Source organism: Sylvia atricapilla, chromosome 1 (genome assembly GCF_009819655.1).
Source record: "Sylvia atricapilla isolate bSylAtr1 chromosome 1, bSylAtr1.pri, whole genome shotgun sequence".
In the NCBI taxonomy this organism is placed as follows: Eukaryota; Metazoa; Chordata; class Aves; order Passeriformes; family Sylviidae; genus Sylvia; species Sylvia atricapilla.
In genome coordinates this window covers 64868444-64886574 of record NC_089140.1, presented here as the reverse complement: position 1 = coordinate 64886574, position 18131 = coordinate 64868444, and the positions used below count along the sequence as shown (strand labels likewise).

The following is an 18131-nucleotide window of genomic DNA, read 5'->3' as shown; positions in this document are numbered from 1 at the left end:
AGAACCAAGGTGCTCACAGCTGAGCATACAGGCTGCCAGGGGAGTGCAGGCACGAGAGGAGAGAGAACACGGAGGTGATGCAAGAAACATTATACTGGGTTTATTTGCTAAAGACATCACGTGCTGGCTTCAAAAGAAAACCCGATGGAAAACCCGAGTGGCAATGAAAAGCTGCCAACACTGCTTTGTCAAGGAGTTTGGGTGACAAAAAAAAAAAAAAAAAAAAAAAAAAAAAAAAAAAAAAGAGAGAGAGAGAGAGAGAGAGAAATTTAAAAGAAAAAAGAGAAACGCCAAATCCCCCTCCTCAGTACCCAAAGCCCAGCCCGGGGCCCCTCGCCTTCTGGAGGGCGGCCCAGCGCTCCCTTGCCCGCGGCGGGGGAGAAGGGAGGTCAGCCCTGGGCCGGGCAGGGTGACCCGGCACGGAGAGCGCACACACACACAGAGACACGTGTGGGCTGAGCACACACACCCCCGCAGCTGATGCAGGAAGCCAACCGCGGCGGCACAGCCCCCACCGGCAAAACCCGCATCCCGGGCCAAAAAAGGGGCGCCGCGGCGGAGAGCGCGACGCGCCTCCTCCTCGTATTTCCTCCCCCGCCCACTTCCAGCGGCGGAGGGGCTCGCTGCCGCCGCCGGCTGCCGCCCGGGATGGAAAGTTGTAGCCGCGGCGGGATGCGCGGCGCGGCGGTGAGTTTCCCCGGCGGCGCCGGGGCGCGGCGGGCCGGGCGGGCGGGGGCGCGGGGAAGCCCGTCCGGGCGGGCGGCAGGGAGGAACCTCCGGGATCTCCGCGTCAGCCCCGTCGCTCTGCGTGTCCGTCCGTGTGTGTGTGTGCGCGCCCGGCCGTGCCGGTGCCCCGAGGGCCGGGCCCTGCCAGGGGGGAGCGCGACGCGCACCGCGCAGCGCCCCGAGCGGCGGCGGCGGCTCCGGCCGTCGGGGGGAGGCGCTGCCTCGTGCCGCGCCGAGCGGGGACCCCCCTTGAGGAGACCCCCGGGAGCCGCGGTGCCCCCCCCTCCCCGCCTCGGGGCAGGAGCAAGGGGCCGGGGCGGCGGCGCCCGGAGGGGTCCCACCGGTGAGAAGGAGGAGGAGGGGAGAGGAGAAGAGGAGGAGGAGGCGGCGGGGCAGCAGCGGCCCCCCGGCGCGCCGGCCGGGCCTCCCCCACCGGGCCGCGAGGAAACCCCCTCGGTGACCCCTCCCCCGACCCGGGGAGGGGGCGGGACCGGGAGACCCGGTGACGTCACTGCTCCGGCCGCGCTTCCTGCAATAGAAAGTGAGAGAAGGTAAAACACCCCCCGCCCCCCCGCGCTCCCCCCGACGGTGACCGGGGCGCCGGGGGGAGGGGCGGGGCGGGCCCGGCGGGGAGCGCGGCTCTCCCCGAGGGGACCCCGGCGGATGCGCCGAGCTCGCCCGTCCTCCCTCCCTCCCTCCCCCGCCGGGCCCGCCCCGCCTCTCCCGCCTGCCAGGGGAGGCTCCCACTCCCCCGCCCCCCGTTCCCCCGCATTGTGTCCCCCCGCCCCCCGTCCGCCGCCCCACGGCCGAGGGGCAGGGCCGCCATGGGGGCTCCCGAGTGGGACGTGGGGGATGGGGCTCCCGGAGGAGGGGTCTGCTGCCGCGGGGGGCGGGCGCGGCCGGGGGCCGGGGGGCTGCGGAGCGGGGCCGTGCCGGGGGGCGGCGCCTTGGCCGGCCCGGGGGGACGGTGCATGGAGGAGGGGTGGGTGCCGCTGCCGGGCTCCGTGTGTGCGTGTGTGTGCGGGCGCGGTGGCGGCTGTGGCGGCGGCGCTGGGTCATGTTTGTGTTTGAGGTTGTCAAGTGAAGGAGGCTCCCGGTCCCCCCCTCCCCGCTCCCCCCGCTCTTTCTCCCTCCCTCCCTCTCCCTCCCGCCGCCGCCGCCGCCGCCGCCGCCGCGCAGGGGTCGCCGCGCTCCCCGCCGCTGCCGCCGCCATCAGCCGCCGCCGCCGCGCCGGCCCCTCCGCCAGGTTTGCAGCGGGCCCCGCGGGGGGCGGGAGGGGGCTCGGGAGGCGCTGCGGGGACCGGGTTGCGGGGCGGGACGGCCGCCCCCCGCCGCCCCCCTCGGCGTGGAGCTGCGGCAGCCACAACACAATGTGTCCTCCGCCGGCGGCGGGGGGAACGGGCGGGCGGGGACGGGGAGGACCGCAGGCCCCGATCGCCCCCTCAGCCCACCGCGCTCCGCCGCGGCCCCTCCGGGACGAGCGGGGACTCCGCGCTCCGGCTGCGCCCGCCCGCCCGCGCTGCCCCCGGGGGTGCCGGTGCGCCCCGGCTCCGGGTGGGTTTGTCCGGGCGGCCCCCGCCGCTTCGCCCCGGGTCTGCAGCCGGGCTTTCGGGGGCACCGGGAGGCGCGGAGCCCCGGCCCGGCTGCTCCCGGCCCCGGCGCCGTCCCCGCTGGGTGCCGGGCCGCGGCCGCCCCCCGTCCCTCTCCCCCACTTCCCCCCCACCCCCCCGCGGCATGTGTGCAGCGCTTTGTTCGGTGCGGCGTTGCAGAGGGGTTTTCCCAGGCTCCTCCCTCTTTATTCATTCATGGATTTTTTTTTTTTGCCTGCCTCCCTCCCTTCCCTTCCCCTCGCAGTCCCGCTCGCACATACCGGCGGCTCCCCGGGCCCCGAGGCGGGCTGCCTCCCGCCCCGCTCTCCCATTTTTGGGTGGATACGAGGGGATATGACCGCAGCCACCGCAAAGGCCCGTTTCTCCCTCTTCCCCCCCACCCCCCCCTCTTTTTTTTTTTTTTTTTTTCTTTTTTCCCTTAGTCAAGCAAGGGAGGGAATGACTTCTGGCGTGGGTCCTGCCCGGTGTTTCCGCCGTGGCTCTCACACGGCCATCTCTGCCCCGAAGGAGAGGGTCCTGCTGGCGAGCAGGGAGCTTGCTGGCATTAAAGCGTCAATAGAATGTCATTTGTGCTGCGGGGAAGCGTCGGGAAGGGCTCCCGATTTACGAAGACCGTGGGGGATTTCAAACTCGCTCCAAATAACTTGTGTAAAGAAGTGACGGTGTTTATTAGCGTCTTTAAAAACCTCAGCCCAGCCCCAGGGACTTTCCCCGTCCAGCCGGAGGAAAGGGGGACTGGGGCTCAGGAAGTGCTGGTCGCTTCTAGCCATCCAGCCACTTTTCTCCATTTCCAGTTCGCACCTAAGACCTCGGAAACGGACCTGTTAGCATAAGGTTTTATTTAATTTCTTGATATTTCTGTTATGCTTGCAGATAAAGTGGTATGACTTAACAGCTTGATAGGCACTGTGCTCTGTTTCGATTTTTTTCCGTCTTTTTCCTTCAACGTGCAGTAATACCCTAGTGAAGAATCATTTAGACAGAATAGCATTTTCCAGCTTTCCTTTGTGTCAGTTGCAGTAATATTTTTTTTTTCTCCTGTTTGGGTCTTTTTATGCAACAACAGACAAAAGAAACATTAAAAATTAATGATTATGTTCCTCAACAGTATGTAGACTGAAGGAAAGGTTACAAGTAGTCTGTTTTAATTGGGTTTGAATTAAATGTTCACATAAACACGGTTGCCTTGAAAATCAATGTAAGTGCCCCTAAATTAATACTTTAAACAAATGCTAAAAATTCTACATCCTTTCTCCTTCAAGTATCTGTCGTTAATCAATTTACCTACATTAGGGGCCATTCCAAAGTTCATATAGCTTTAAAAAAATTCTTCCTAGTGTTTACTAAAAAGAAAAATCTGTTAACGTGGAGTGGTATTACTATAAAAAGAAGCAGAAACGTGTTACTTTAAAATTTTGTTTAGATGGAAGAGTGTAATTACACCAGTCATTTTCTTCTTTAAGTTCTTGTGCATAAGTAGTTTTCCATAGGTATTTGAGAGATTTCACAACCTGTATCAGAAACTGAACAAAACACTCATTAAACTGTTAGCAATTCCTAAGAACGTTTGAAAAGTAAGAAAGTGCAGGTAGGTCAAGAGCTACTGTGATCCTCTGCTGTACACTGATATTTTGGCAGAAATGTCCCATGGGGAATTCTTCCAAATTTATATGCTCCAAGTAAGGATTCTGTAGGTAATGTTACAAATAGGATGATGCTCTGTGTGTTTGCCCTCCCCTCTGTACTTCCCCCACCCAAAGCTGAAGATCTGTATCTGAAAGACTGATGCCAAATTTTGTTTAAGTTTTCTGATTTATTTGCATGAGACAAGGGCTTTTGGAAGATGTTTTCTGGCTAGAAAACAGCTGACAAATGTGGAAAAGTTTTAGTTTTCTCATGCTTCCTGAGTAATCTTAAAAAGAGTTTCAGCCTCACGCGGTTTTCTTAAGATACTGGAACACTTTACTCCATAAAACTTGTTGAGGAATCCATTCAGTGCAGGTTGTGCAGCCGCAGCGGGAGCTGCAGGTTGAGCTCTGGGTGGCGGGAGCCCGGGGCAAGAGGCCGGGAAGTGGTGCCGACCCTTTGTTGTGCAAAGGGCACAAGGGTCTGTGGCCCTGCCAGGCGACCAAGGGCACAGCAGGAACCCAGGACTCAGCTGAAATACCCCAGACTATGGCATGCATAAGACTGGGAGGGTTTAAAAGCCTGGGGGATCCTTGAGGATCCCTCCTCTGAGGCACCAGCTTGGGTTGTTACTCTGTTGGTTGTACCATGAAAAAATTACTTAGAGGGACCAGAGGTCTGAGACTCTGCTGTGGGAAACGTGGGTGGAGCAGGCAAGGAAATCTTGTCTGACTGTGGGAGAGTGGAGAGAGTCAAGCCCACCGTGAGGAGACTTTGGTCCCAGCAGTGTAGCTCTTGACTGCCAGGGTGGCTCCTGGGCTGTCAGACAGGAAAGGTTCCTCCACAAATCATAGGTGCAAAAATATTTCTTGCTGATTTCCTTAGTCGTTTGAGGATGAAAGGGATCAGATAGGTATCTTTGTTTTTCTTATTGATGCCTACATCTCATAACTTTGTCTCTCTTGTTTTTTTAGCATACGGATTAACTGAGCCCTTTGACAAGTTTATGGAGCTGCCATCTCTCTGCTTGCTGTACTTGCCATTTCTGAGAGGAGAAAGTGGTGCATGAGATTAGAGGAAAATGCCTCGGACAAAGCAGATACATCCCAGAAATCTGAGAGGTACGTAGCTCTCAGTTGAGAAGAAAAAGCTCTTGGAAAACTCAGTTGCAGTTTCAATTATGAGGTTAAAGGAATATGTATTTAGGAAGTTGGTTTTGTTCCAAAAGTAGTTTTTAAGCAAGTTTTAGGAGTTGTCCGTGAGACCTCTCTAATTTTCACAGAGAAATAACTGGAATATGTCCTTATTCTTGCAGTCTGTGTACTTGACAGCATTCTTGATATTCTCCAGCTTACAGCAATAGCCAGCATGAACTTCAAAAATGCAAAGGAAGAAGCAGTTTCCTTATCAGAGAATTTACAGTTGAAATACAGGGGGAGGTGGGAAATGGGTGTGACGTGGCAGAACTTGACATCTGGCAGCCGGTAGTTGTTTTTCTTCAATAGTTGTCAGTTTGGCTTGCTTTTGAGGGGATCAAAATCTCCTCCCATGCATGGCTTCTCACTATTTATCTATCACCTGCCACCCGTGCTACTTTGAGCATTGCTAGGTTTGACCTTGGTCTCCTCGCTCTCGTGCCTTTGCACAGCCTCATGGTAGCTTGGCTATAAGGGGCAAGCAGGCGAGAAACCTGCTCTGCAAAGTGGCAAGCTTACATGTCCTGGCATTTCCTTGAACAAAATCCCAGTGCACTTCACCAGGCCCGTATGAATGTGAGGAATCTGATCCTATGGATATTTGTTACTGCCTTGGTAGAAGTGGCCCTAGAGGAATTAAATGAGAGGAAAAATGCAGGTCAGTTGACTTGCAGCCATCCATGCTAAGGGAGAACAGGCTTCCATCCCCACCCTTTTAGCCAGCTTTTGGGAGAACATGATTCCACCTGCACCCTTACATGTAGCTGTCATCAGCTTTTTTCAGGTTAATTTTACAGTTGCAATATGGAAGCATTCCTTTAGAGGCAAAAAAGCCATTACAAAACCACAAACATCAACATAAGGCTTTAGGGGCAGAACAGCATTCAATTCTGGTTTTAACTTTTTTATGTCAAAACACAGCAAACATCCTCATGTGTTTCAGTTAGTTTACAGCTGAGAGTCTCTCAAGGGCTCGTGCATACAGTTTATCTGAGACCTCGTGTTTGTGGACTGTTGTCATTGCTACCACTAGCAATCTCTGCTGGAGAAGACATTTTTGCAGTGTCTTCATTCAAGAAGTGCTGAGTAGCATTTTGGTATGATGGATAAACCTCTCTCACAGATCAGGAATTTTACATTTCTCCGTCTTTCTGGATGTGAAGTAATAAATCAGAGCTGAGTTTTTAATATTGCTGCTTACCAAGTTGCTGACATAACTGAGCTTGTGTTTTCTGATCCAATATGAGAATGATCTAATTTTAGTACTCTGACTGATATCTGCTCTTGTATTGCTTGAAACTTAATAGGAGTTAAATTTGTTGTAAAGCTCTCTATTCACTTAAATAAATAATCTAATTAAACTCTTAATTGTGTAAGAAATTAGTTGCCTTTTTTTGTTGCATAATTTCTCCAGTCATTTAGCTTTTATCAACCTCATTACAGCAGTTTTCATCAGTTCTTATTTTTCTTCAACTAATGGAGTTCTTGAATGAATTGAAGTGGGTTAAATGTTGAGAAGGGAGATAGCAGTATACAGCAAACCCATAGTTAGAAATTATGTTGGAACAGGTCAGTGATTGTCAAAACTATACAGGCTGCTGCAGACTTCAACACCTTGTGAACATACATTGCTACTGTCACGGGTTGTTGGAGCTGAAGTGATTTGAAAAATCAGTTTACTTCTCATTAGTTATACTCTATTTCCATTTCTAGTCTAGATAATGAAGAAAACTGGATTTCACTTTCTTTACTCGTCTTATCAGTCCCCTAGAGCATTGCAGTAAATATTTGCTTGACCCCTCAGTTTTTGCTGGAATTTGGGGAAACTGAAAGGTTTCACAGATCTGTGGGTATGCAAAGTAAGACACATCTTAAATTGATACTATAAATTAACCATTAAAACTTGAAAAAATGGGTGATTTAGCACATGGCTTAATCCATGCTAATTAGTATTGATGACAGCTAAGTGTGCAAGAAAGCATAAATGTATATGGTTGAAGTGAAACTCAGTAAACTTGGCAACCAAAAAAATGTGTTCTGTAACATTTGAAAGACAAAGGTGTAATATTAAGTAACCTGTGTTTTTACAGGTTTTTAGGTTAAAAGCTATTTTTAAGTTGTCTAAACCTGATTGTCACCTTTTGTACTATGTACAAAGAACACTCCGTGGCCTTACCTGGCTTCTCCTTCCCTGCTGCCAGCTTCTCTCATTGCCCCATAGCAATCAAATTGCCAGCGGCTTTAACTAGACTTGCTCAGAGCCCATCAATGTTTAACTTTTTTGGAGATCACTGTTGAACAACCCTTGAGACTCTCTATGCTGTTGTGCATTAGATGAGTTATTTGGGTTGTACTTGCAGTCTGAATCAGCCTGGAGAATAAATAACCAAGTCCAAGAACCTAAAGTATTTTCCCTTAAAACAATCCCAACACAATCCCTCTTTCCCTTCCTGCCAAGAAAACACACAGGAGAAAAACCACCATAGAGATCCCCCCACACACTCCCATTAGTTAATTTGAGGTTTGCTGCAGTGTAGGAATAAGTTTTGAAGGTTTTAATGTTGACTGTGTTTACCATAAGCAACCTTGTTGTCGGGGCAAAATAAAGAAATGTTTAATATAGAGATCTAAATTTAAGATTTTTTTATCGGGAAACCATAAGGCTCTTTGTTTTCTGTCATGGCTTGATTCTGCTCATTTTGTATATTCTGTGATATCAGACAGCCTTTGGCAGAAAAGCAGTGGCCCTAAAGTGTTAGGATCAGTGAAGATCCTAATATTCCGAAGATTTCACTGTCTTTTACCCTGAAGTTTCCACTGTCTGCTTATAGATGAATCAATATAGTGCTGTACTGACCTGATTTTACAGCAGGAAAAGAAACCTTTATAAGTAAGGTGGGGTATGGGAAACATTATTTTGCAAATAAAACTAAATCTAATTAGTTGGCCGTTTGTTTTCATGGATGTATTAGTGACATGGCTTTGATGCCTGTTTGCATCTGAATGAGCATGTTGAATATGAAGGTACCAATAAGGCATGTGCTGTGCTGCCGTTGTTTCATCAGGTTGTTTTGTCACATCAGCCTTCCCTGCTTCTCACTGCAAATCCCTCCCCAACATGAAATGTGTTGCCATCACCAGTGGGCTGCTTTGGTGGGAGGAGTCATGCACTGTGTCAGGCTTAGTCTCCTGAACAACTTAACAATCGTCATCCCCAGCAGTGGGGCTGAGTGGCTAAAATTTGAGAGAAATTACAGTTTTCCAGGTCTCAAAGAAACATATGGATTGGTTACATGGAAGTTCTGGAGAGTGTTTAGTAGTGTCGGAGGCGGAGACCAAAGGTATGCGTGGGAAAAGCCTGGCTTGGATTGTCCATCAGTGATGTGACTGGAGCTGAGTTCGTAAGCAGGTGTTCCTGATGCTGTCTTAGTCTTTTAGATATTAAGGGCATGTATTGTGTTGCTAATCATCATTCCTCCTTCAGAAAACAAAGAGGAAAATATTTGTAAAAGAGGAAAATACCCATCTTGCTCAGATACTCAGAGATCTTATTTTTCTTTACCCTTTGGCTGACTAAAACTAACAAAAATACTTCTTCGCATGTGGCTGTACCCTGTATTTACAAGGCCGATTGATGCACATGTGTAACAAAACATTTCACAGAATCTGTAACATATTCCCAGAAGTACAGTTACATTAGAAAATCATGCTTTTAGCAGGGTTGAGTTAGCTTGGTTTGTTGTCAGATGGTTGTGAGGATATAGAAGGAAAAACGACTCGTGTTTTTGTTTACTTAGAAATACACAATTGCAGAGTTTAAAATGAAAAGTTTTGTTATGTGTACACTGTTTAGCACAGTGCTGTGATTTACCAAAACAAAGCTTTAACAAATATTTTGAATTTTATCTCTTTCTAGATAAGCTGTCTGGTATTTTTCAGAAGACAAGTTGTTGCCGTTTTTTCCTTCTCAATCCTGTATTTCTCTTTGGAAACAATGGCAGACAGGCCCATAATGTTCAACGGCTGCTTCCAAATCTAGTGTTTTGTATTTGATAAGGAAATGCAAGTATAACATGAATAATTTGCTGAATAGGTTGAAAGCTTTGCAGTAATCTGAAAGGCATGCTTAAGTTTGCTGGAAAGCTGTGTATGTTACGGCCTTAAAATGTTCAGAAAAGCTGGGCATATTCTGCTTCTCAAGTGTGAACTAGCAAAGTCTCTTTGTGTTGTTTTAAGATTGTAATGTGCGTTTAGTGCTGAAATAGGTCTGTCTACATTGAAAGCTGACAGATTGATATTCCTTATTAGTGCTGGTTGTGTAGTCTGTATATGTTATGAATAGATTGGTGTGCTGTGCTTTATTCATGATTTTCATCAAATGACTTAACAAAAATACTGTGCTTTCTCAGGGCTTGCTTCTAGAAGTTGTGCTTGCTTGAGTCAAAAGAAGTGTAAAAGCACGTTTGACTTTTGGGTCTTGGGATTGTTTCTGAGACAAAAATGATGCTCTAATTTAGGGTGTTCAGGGGCTGCTGTTGCAGTATTATCACATCAGAAGTGCTGGTGGTCTGTACTCTGTGGCTTACTTGTGGGTGTCTGTAAAGATGTTGCGTATATGTCTCACGTTTCTGGGGCAAGAGTGAGACACAGGTGGAACAAGAAGTCAGAGTTTTGACTTGGAGACTTCACTACAGAAATATCCTGTGATTTGGCAGCAGTTTTTGTTTCTGTATATCAGATAGTTTCATACAATTTCTCCTACAAACCCCATCTGAATGTGACGTCTGTCGTGAAGGTAGAGAGAATGCATGGCTCTGATGGTCCGACACCAGCTGAGTACCAGCAGATCCACCTGTAATTTAGTGAATAGACAGATCTCTTGTTGACCACAGAAGTAGTCTCTTTGTGTGTGTCTTGAGCTACTCATTTGGGATGTGGAAGGATAATGTTTCTTTTTTTGCATTTTTTGTTTTACTGGTTAAAGGTGTAAGATCTTTAGGCTGTGTCTTAGTGTGGTATGTTCCAGTGTCTCGCAAATTAGATACCAATGTGCCTGCAGACCTTAAATTTTATTGTAATGTGAATGATGTCTAAATGCAAAAAACTGTCCCACATACTCCATGGTGTAAGAAAGGCTATGTTTAAAGCTGCAATTTGCCACCTTTTCCAGTCACCTCTATTGGTCCCATTTCCTTGTGCCATGTTTCCAAATTTGATGATAGTTTTCAGCCGGGTGTAGACCTATTCACTGCACAGGATGGTTGGGGTCTTGTGTCAGTAGCCACAGCTGATGGACAAAAGTCTGTTGAGGATGAACTGCAAGACAGGGAGGAACTGTAGGGTGGATAACACTGGTCACTGTTGCCTTGAGACACCTGTGTTGAATTTTTGCCTCTACCACTGAGTTTCTTTTGTTGAGACTGAGAGATGTTAAACTAAACCTTTGCAGCCACCCACTAATGGTGAGTGCTGCACTTTGCCTGACTTGAGATACCTAGGCACAAGTTCTGAGTTTATGCAACCACAGTTGTTCCACTGTGGTGACAGTTTGGTGCAAAATAGTGCAAAAGTGCAAGGTTCATTAAAAAAAATAAAAATCAAGGCCTAGGTGATGTAAGCTGAAGATCCAAAATTAGCGAACACATTTGGCACATCTTTTAATCTCTCTCTGTCTCTTAATCTCTCTATGCCTCTATTTTCTGCTGTAAACTGAAGGTACCAGTACCACATCAGCTTTTAATGACTCAGAAGATGAAGTTGTTAGTGTTGTGAAGCAGACACTCGGTGGCTAAATAACGGAAAAGATGATGAAGAAACTGGTAGTAAACAGAGCCAACAGTGAGCACAGCTCAGTTTGTGCACTGGCTTCGTTTGCATAAACACCCTTGCTTTTGGCATCCTCTGACTTCTTGCTGCTTCACCTCACAATCTTAACATTTAAAAGGTATTCTTAAAGCTTACTTCCTAGCTTCTAAAATACCAAACTAAAACCCCAAGAAATTCCACCATATCGAACCACAAACTTCTGTGAGTCATCGACGTGTTGGGACCTCAAGTTTTAGCTCAGGTTTCTGTTGTGTGAGTTGGGCAGCATGTGCTGGTGTGCCCTGCCTGGACCTGGCACAGGGCTCTGGAGAAAGGACTCTCTCCCATCAGTGAGTGTTCATCATCACCACGTGTCAGAGTTTCAGGCTGTTTAGGAGAAAGCCCCTGAAGGCAGAAGGGAATACTCACTGGCAGGAAAGGTCTCTGGAGAGGAATGCCTTTAATTTTTTTTTTTTCAGTTGGTTTTGAGACTGTTTTAAGCCATTGCTGCTGGAAGAAGAGGAGGTGTAGTGGTCCTGCCTCCTGTCTGCCTCAGATTCTTGTTCCCCATGCACATTGCCCTTCTCACTTGTCTGTTTGCTGGCCTCATCATGGAAGAAGTAGTGGCACCCAGAGCAAGTTATGCCAGCATCATCTGTGTTGGCTTTTCTGGGCTGGATTGGTTGTTCCCTGTTGCTGTACACCCTTGCTGGAGCTGGTGGCAGTGGCAGACAGGAAGAGACAGCACAGAGGCAGGGGCTGCCTTGAGCCTCTTGCTTGAACTCATGGTGGATCTATGTTGTAAGGCTCTATTTGCCATCTGTGAGCAGCAGGCTTTTTTGAGCTTCTTTAATTGCCCAAAAGCAGGTCTAGATTTTCATGAGGATAACAGAAGGTGTGTTTCATGCTTCTACTTTCTTTGCTTTGCGTTCAAGAACCTTCCTTCTCCTGACAAATTTCCAAACTTCACAAGTGATGTAGGTTCTTAATGGATGACTTTAGGATTTTTATGGTACTGGTAAGCCAGCAGGAAACGGAACCAGTCTCAGCTGACACCTTAATGAAAAATAAAATAAAAGACTCCCTCTAAAATTTGGCATAGACCTTTCATTCATTCAGAATGAAAAAAAAATGGTTAAGATTTAAAGAATTAACAAGGAGGTCTGGAAAACAAAACTTAATTGTAGCTGGCACTGACAGCTCTGAATATGTATTTATAGGTTTTTGTATATGCATGCTAAACATTGGGAAAAGGAAACTGGGATAATACAAGAGAATCTGCTGGATATATAGACCATGGTGAAAATAGGTGCTTTCAGAGGGAGTTAAAACAAGATAAAGGAGGAAGGTGTAAGAATGGTATTCCAGGTAACAGGATTGCAAAGAAATACCTGCAAGAATGTTGATGAAAATAAAAGAATGGAGGAAGGAGCTTAGTTCTGCTCTTTTGATTTCAGGAAAAAAACAAATTGTATTTTTATGGAATAGAAAGCCAGTATAATTGCAGTTAGATATCAGGCTTGAGCTGGAGAGGAATGGTCAAGGGTAATGTCAAAATATTGAATTCCTATGGAAGCAAAAAAAAGTAGCAGTGAACTGGGACTTGAAAACTGTGTATAAGCCAGTTTATATTTCTTTTAGAATACAGTGAAGTGGAAACAGTGCACGTCTTTAATTCTGCCTCACCTTTATATCTGTATCTTGTTTATTGCTAATTGAGCGTGGGATAAGAAATGCTACAGAATTTGACATTTGCTGAAGCATGAACTCCTCTACCGTGTTAGGAAGGTCATGAAGAAAATGTTAGTTCTGAAAAGAGAAACGGAAAGTAAGATTTCGGCAGTTTTCTTTCTTTCAAGTATTTCTTTTACAGCAGGCAGTTGACTTTGGGATGAAACTAAGACCAGTCTTTTGAGGCCAAGAACAATTACATTTTCTATTAACCAAGCTTTCTTATGAGCATTTAGAAGAACATGACTTTTTGTTTAGTTTTCTGGGTTTTTTTAAATCCTTGCATCTCAGAGTCGATACTTGGGTTGCTGTGAGTGTGTATGTAACTTTAAATGGGGGGGAGTGTGTGTGTATGTTTGTGAAAAAACCAAAGCAACAATTGAAAAACCCAACAGCCACCACTAATATGTAACCATCTGAAATAAACATGTAAATAACAAAATTCCAGAGAACCTTGGTTAAGAGAGCCTTCTTGCAGATTTATGGTCAACTACCTCTTAAATGGCTGCTTTGAAAAAGGCAAAGGCTTGTGGTCTTGTGTTTTCACAATTAACTTTTTAGGGCTTCAGAACTATGCAAGTTTGTTTCTAGACTCCTGTCAGTATTTTCAAACTTTGAAGTTTTCAGTCCACCGAGCTTTGCAGTTGTGGTAGTGTTACTGCCATGTCTTATTTCCAGCCCAGTAAACTGTCCAAGAACATTGTTATCATTTAAAAATACCTCATTCCAATTAATTCTCCTTAATAAAAAAGATACTGGAAGAATTTGCAAGCACAGTAACTGTTTCCTTCAAACTTGCATCTTTTATTATGCTTGAAAAGGCTTGTGTCCCAAACACTTGCCTGCTAGTTCAGGTGAGGATTCCTGCCTGTGGGAAGAATTCCCAGTCCTAAGCTGGGTGGACAGGCATGTGGGACCTTGGGCAGGGAGCTCAGTAACAGCACAGTTGTCTGTATGTTAGGTGGAAGCCTCTGTTTGACCTAACCCTTTGCAAGAGTGTTGAAAAGATGAAAACTGCTTTTTTTTTCTAACCACAGTCAGATGCTACCTTCAGAACAGTCACTCATAGCTCACCTTAATGTACTCAAAAAACTTGGCAAAAGAGTCTGTTTTGAGAGTTATGCTGTTCCGTTTCAGATTTTAATCCAGGAATTGTTCCCTTTCATGGTGTGTATTCTGAGTTTCTTATTACAATCAGATATTTTGATTTCAAATTGCAAACTGCTGTAAATATTTATGCTGGAAAACATAAAGGAGACTTCCTAGAGCCACACATTTTCAGACAGCTGGTTATACCAGTATGAAGTTCCTAGGCTGATTCATTCTTTGGTATGTTGGACTTCTGTGTTAAGCATTTTAGTTCAGTAATGGCTTATGAGATTATGGAGAGAGAAACTGGGGCTCTTAGTTGGAAAAGTAAGATTTTCCTTGCTATGTTAAAACAGATGAATAAACTGGACTTTCTAAATCATATGTGTTGGGCAAAGTGCAGTCTTTCCCACCACTTGTTTAAATGTATCATAACTCAGAATATTTGCATTAAAAGGAAGGAGGGGGAAATAAAACACCATAGCAGATTTTTGGAGCTTTCAGTAACGCATTTATGAGGGAGGTTGGGAATCTCTAGTTCAGTAGGTGAGGCAGTGCTGTTTGTTTTTAAATGCCTTTAAAGCTTGTCTCAGAATGTGGCTGCTCAGAATTGCTGTGCTGGCTTAGCAATTCCTGTATGACCTTTGGTGGCAGGCTGAAGAAGAAATGTCTTCGTAAGGATCCAGAGGTTGTGAAAAGCAGAAGGAGGATTTTTGCTAAGGCAAAGTCAAAAGTCTCTGTACTCCAAAATTTAATTTTTGTCATATGTATGTGGCTAATTCAGTAAACTGGATTTAATGTCTTTGATTACCAACAGAAACAGTAACTAGAGAATGCATGTTCCTATTTTAAATACCCCATGAACTTTCTTCCCCCTGAATTCCTGTGTGTTTAAAAGATAAGTTCACAGCAAGTGCCATTTGTAAATCCCTGGATAGACCTCCTGAGCTGAAACTGGGAAAGGTTTGGAACGAGCTGCAGGGAGGAGAAGCAGCGATTCAGCAGGAGCCCGTGGTGTAGTGTCGCTACAAAACAACTGTGTGTGTGTTCCTAGTTACCTATGAAATATGTGGCTTACTCCCTGCCAGCAGTGGTAGTCATGGAATATCCAGAGCACACCGCATGATTTCCTCTGATTTTTGGCCTAATTTTGGGAGCTGGGAAGTAGGGTAAGTTAATATTAAATGGCATTGTTTTTAACTACTGAGCTCTGTTAAGTCAGATGGGAGATTGCAGGCTTGTTCTTACCCTATAAGTTGCAATGCAGACAGAATACAGGGCCAGGAAGAAGGAAAAAAGTGTATGGAAGTGGTACTTAAAATACAGTTGCTGTGGTGCTTTGCTGTTCCATTACCTGTAAGGAATCTACCCACTGAACTTTTTGAAGAGAAGTGCATGTCTCATACTCAGTAGATGTATGGATTTTACCTTTCTCCCTGCTTTAAGATTTCTTACAGAAATTAGTATTTCTGTCTCAGGACCATGAAGAAAACACAATGGTGTATGTATTAATTGTGTTCAAAATACTGTATTCTGTAATTTTTTATTAGCAGAACAGCTAATATGCCCAAGTGATCCTGTAATTCTCCGCTGTCAAGAGGCAGAGCAAAATATGTACATTGCATAGTCTAATGCCTTGAACTGTAAAAGAGGATTGCCTCCATCAGTGTAAGGGCAGTGCTTTTGTGGCCGAGAAGCAGATAGAAACTGTGAAAATACTAATCTTTATTGTAGGAATAATTTAGTAATTTTCAAACATATCTTTGTGTGGTTTATAATGGGGGCTTGCTGCATTTGTCTCAAATATTGCAAGTAGTTGTTAGGAGGTATGATAGTACCCTTTTTGTGTTAACAGTTTATGGAACATTTAATTTTGTTTTCCCCTGGTGGTTTTTTTTTTTTCCTCGTTATTTTAAACAACATACATTTCTGTGACAATAAAATACTATGTTTATTTTAGAACACTGCCTACGTGTGCTATATCCAGATACACGTGTCCGTTAGTATGTTCAGAATAGTGTTTTCCTTACGTGCTTTTTTTTTCCTTTTCTTTCTCAAAATTCTGAAAGGGTGATGTAACTTTTGGAGATACCAGGAGAAATTGCTGCTCTCATACCAGATGGTTTTCCTTTTGTCAGACTTATGAAATGCAATTGGTCCTTAGTGCCCTTTCAGCAAGGTCTGGTACCAGAATTGCTGCAGAACCTGGCTGCCATCCCTGTCCATTTACATGAAATCAGTTGCTGCAGTGGAAGAAAGCAAGCCAGTTTGTCTTGTTTGGCTGCTAAAATGTGGGTCTGCTTCTCTGTTGAAAGGATCAATCTTCTCTCTCGTGGACTCATTACTTAGGATAGAATCCTATCCTAGATTGAGAGGGCATCATACACAGATGGGGGACACATCCTAGAGCTCATGGGACATTTTCATAGGCACCCAGTGGGATATCGGCTTGGCAGAAAACACATTAATTATTGTTTCCTCAGTATCTTATGGCTGACTTATATCATGCCTTTTCAAAAATAACTAAATAGCATATTCTCCTTTAAGACTTTCTTTTTTAACATTTTTTTTCTTCTGTGCTTTTTTTCTTTTCTACCATTCTGTCAGCTAATGCAAGTATGACAAACAGTCTCGTGGGCATCTAGGAAACAGAAAAATTCATAGTGTCATCTTATTCCTCCCTGTTTTTCCTCCTATTTTTAAACCTGACAAACCTTTGATATTGAGAACATCTCACACATTTCACTTTGCTCCTTGAACAAAGTTGTAGATACAAAAAAATGCAATTAAAGTGTGCTCTTCAGGAATAATGTCTATATAGTGCTTTGAGAAAGCAGAACAAGAAGCTGACTGTAGAGAAGCCAGGTCTGAAGGATGGGATACCTGTATGTAAAGGGCTCAGGAAGCAAGGACAAATAATGGATTTTCAGTATATTTGAAAACTGACCCCATTATTTTAGGCAGTGTTTCTACAAACAGTACCTTCAATATAAAAGAGTGCGCATATGGCTGCATTTCTCATAGGTCTGTATAAACATATTTAGGACTGCTTGAAAGTGCAAAAAAAAGGGTTAATATTGGAATATTTTCCCAACTTTTACAGTGATTTTAGCACTTTCATTCTTTTTTGGGGAAGGGGGAGTAGAGGGAGGAGAAGGAGGGAGGCAAGAGCAGTTCTCAGTTTTCCCATTTGTAGGAGATTCATATTCTAGCAGCTTTTCCTTTGAATGTTTAACATCTGTGCTTTAGCAAAATACTGATGAGATTTTCCAGTAGATCTCTTTAGTCAAAGGAAAGGGGTGTGAGAAGTGGGCTGATGTGCCCCACATGCCTCCAGCCTTCTTTCTTGTGTCACTTTGTAGCCTCAAGGGTGAAAGATAGATTGAAACCAGTAGAATATATATTTCCCATGGACCTTGGTGTTGCCTGCAGTCAAGTGGCAAAATCTTACAAATGCTGCTTGTGAATTTTTGATTTTCAGTTTTACTGCTAAACCACAATTTGCTAAACCACAGCATGACCAGTGACAGTCCTAGCTCAACAGCACTGGCCTTCCGTAATTCAGTTATAAAAACTGTTGAAAAAATACTTGGAAACAGGTGAGAATCTGAACAATAATTTCTTACAAGTGGGAAATATTGGCCTGAAAAGGATGTAGTGGTCAGTGTTTTCCAGAGCTGAAAATTTCTGGCTAACCATATAGTTCTGTAAGGACATTGAGAAACATGAAATATTTTTAAATCTACTGTTACGAGGAAAGGGGAGGGAGGAGAAAAAGCCTGGTGTTAAGATAACAGAAAAGGGTTAATGCAGATGCACGTTTATGTATTGGTTACCTGCAAGTAAATAAATGGCAGTCTCACATTTCTAGGAAACACTGTCTTAAAATGTGTCTCTTGAGCCAATGTTGTAAGTAATCGGCTTTTTCTCCAAGAGGCTTTAAAAAACACAATTTTGGCAACAGTAACTAAGGCAGTATTTTACAGAAGAGCCCCCAGTAAATGGAAAGCAAGCTGGTAATCAGTTTTGATTAAGGGATCTGCATTTTGTTATTTAAATGTTTAGATCCTGATTAGCATTTAGGCTGTATTTAAATATGCAATTTTATTTTAGCAAAATATGAGGCATGGAGAATGAAGATATTCTTTCAGATGCTAAATACTGGGGATGTAAGATAAAAAATATGCACCCACCTCCCTCAGCCTTGTAAAGTGATACTGATGTGACTGATATTTTCACTTCAGTTGTAGGATTATGGCGTTTCGTAATCAGGTATGACTAAAGGAAAAAGTGTTTGTGTCACTTAACTTACAAAACTAAGTTTTATTCAAGTATTAATACAAAAGTA

At 45.0% G+C, this 18131-nt stretch overlaps 1 protein-coding gene across 3 annotated transcripts in view; it reads left to right on the top strand.

Moving 5' to 3' along the window:
- Positions 1-287: 287 nt before the first annotated feature.
- Positions 288-18131, top strand: part of HIVEP1 (HIVEP zinc finger 1) — a 120888-nt gene continuing 103044 nt past the window's right edge. For 2 of the 3 annotated variants that reach the window (XM_066324635.1, XM_066324612.1), the window contains exons 1-2: positions 1684-1972; positions 4937-5083. In XM_066324635.1, the coding sequence (XP_066180732.1) occupies positions 5044-5083 (40 nt within the window). In that variant the 5' untranslated portion in view covers positions 1684-1972; positions 4937-5043. Of the gene's footprint in view, positions 688-1683; positions 1973-4936; positions 5084-18131 lie in introns of those variants that run through there. The other variant, XM_066324618.1, reaches the window with a different exon arrangement.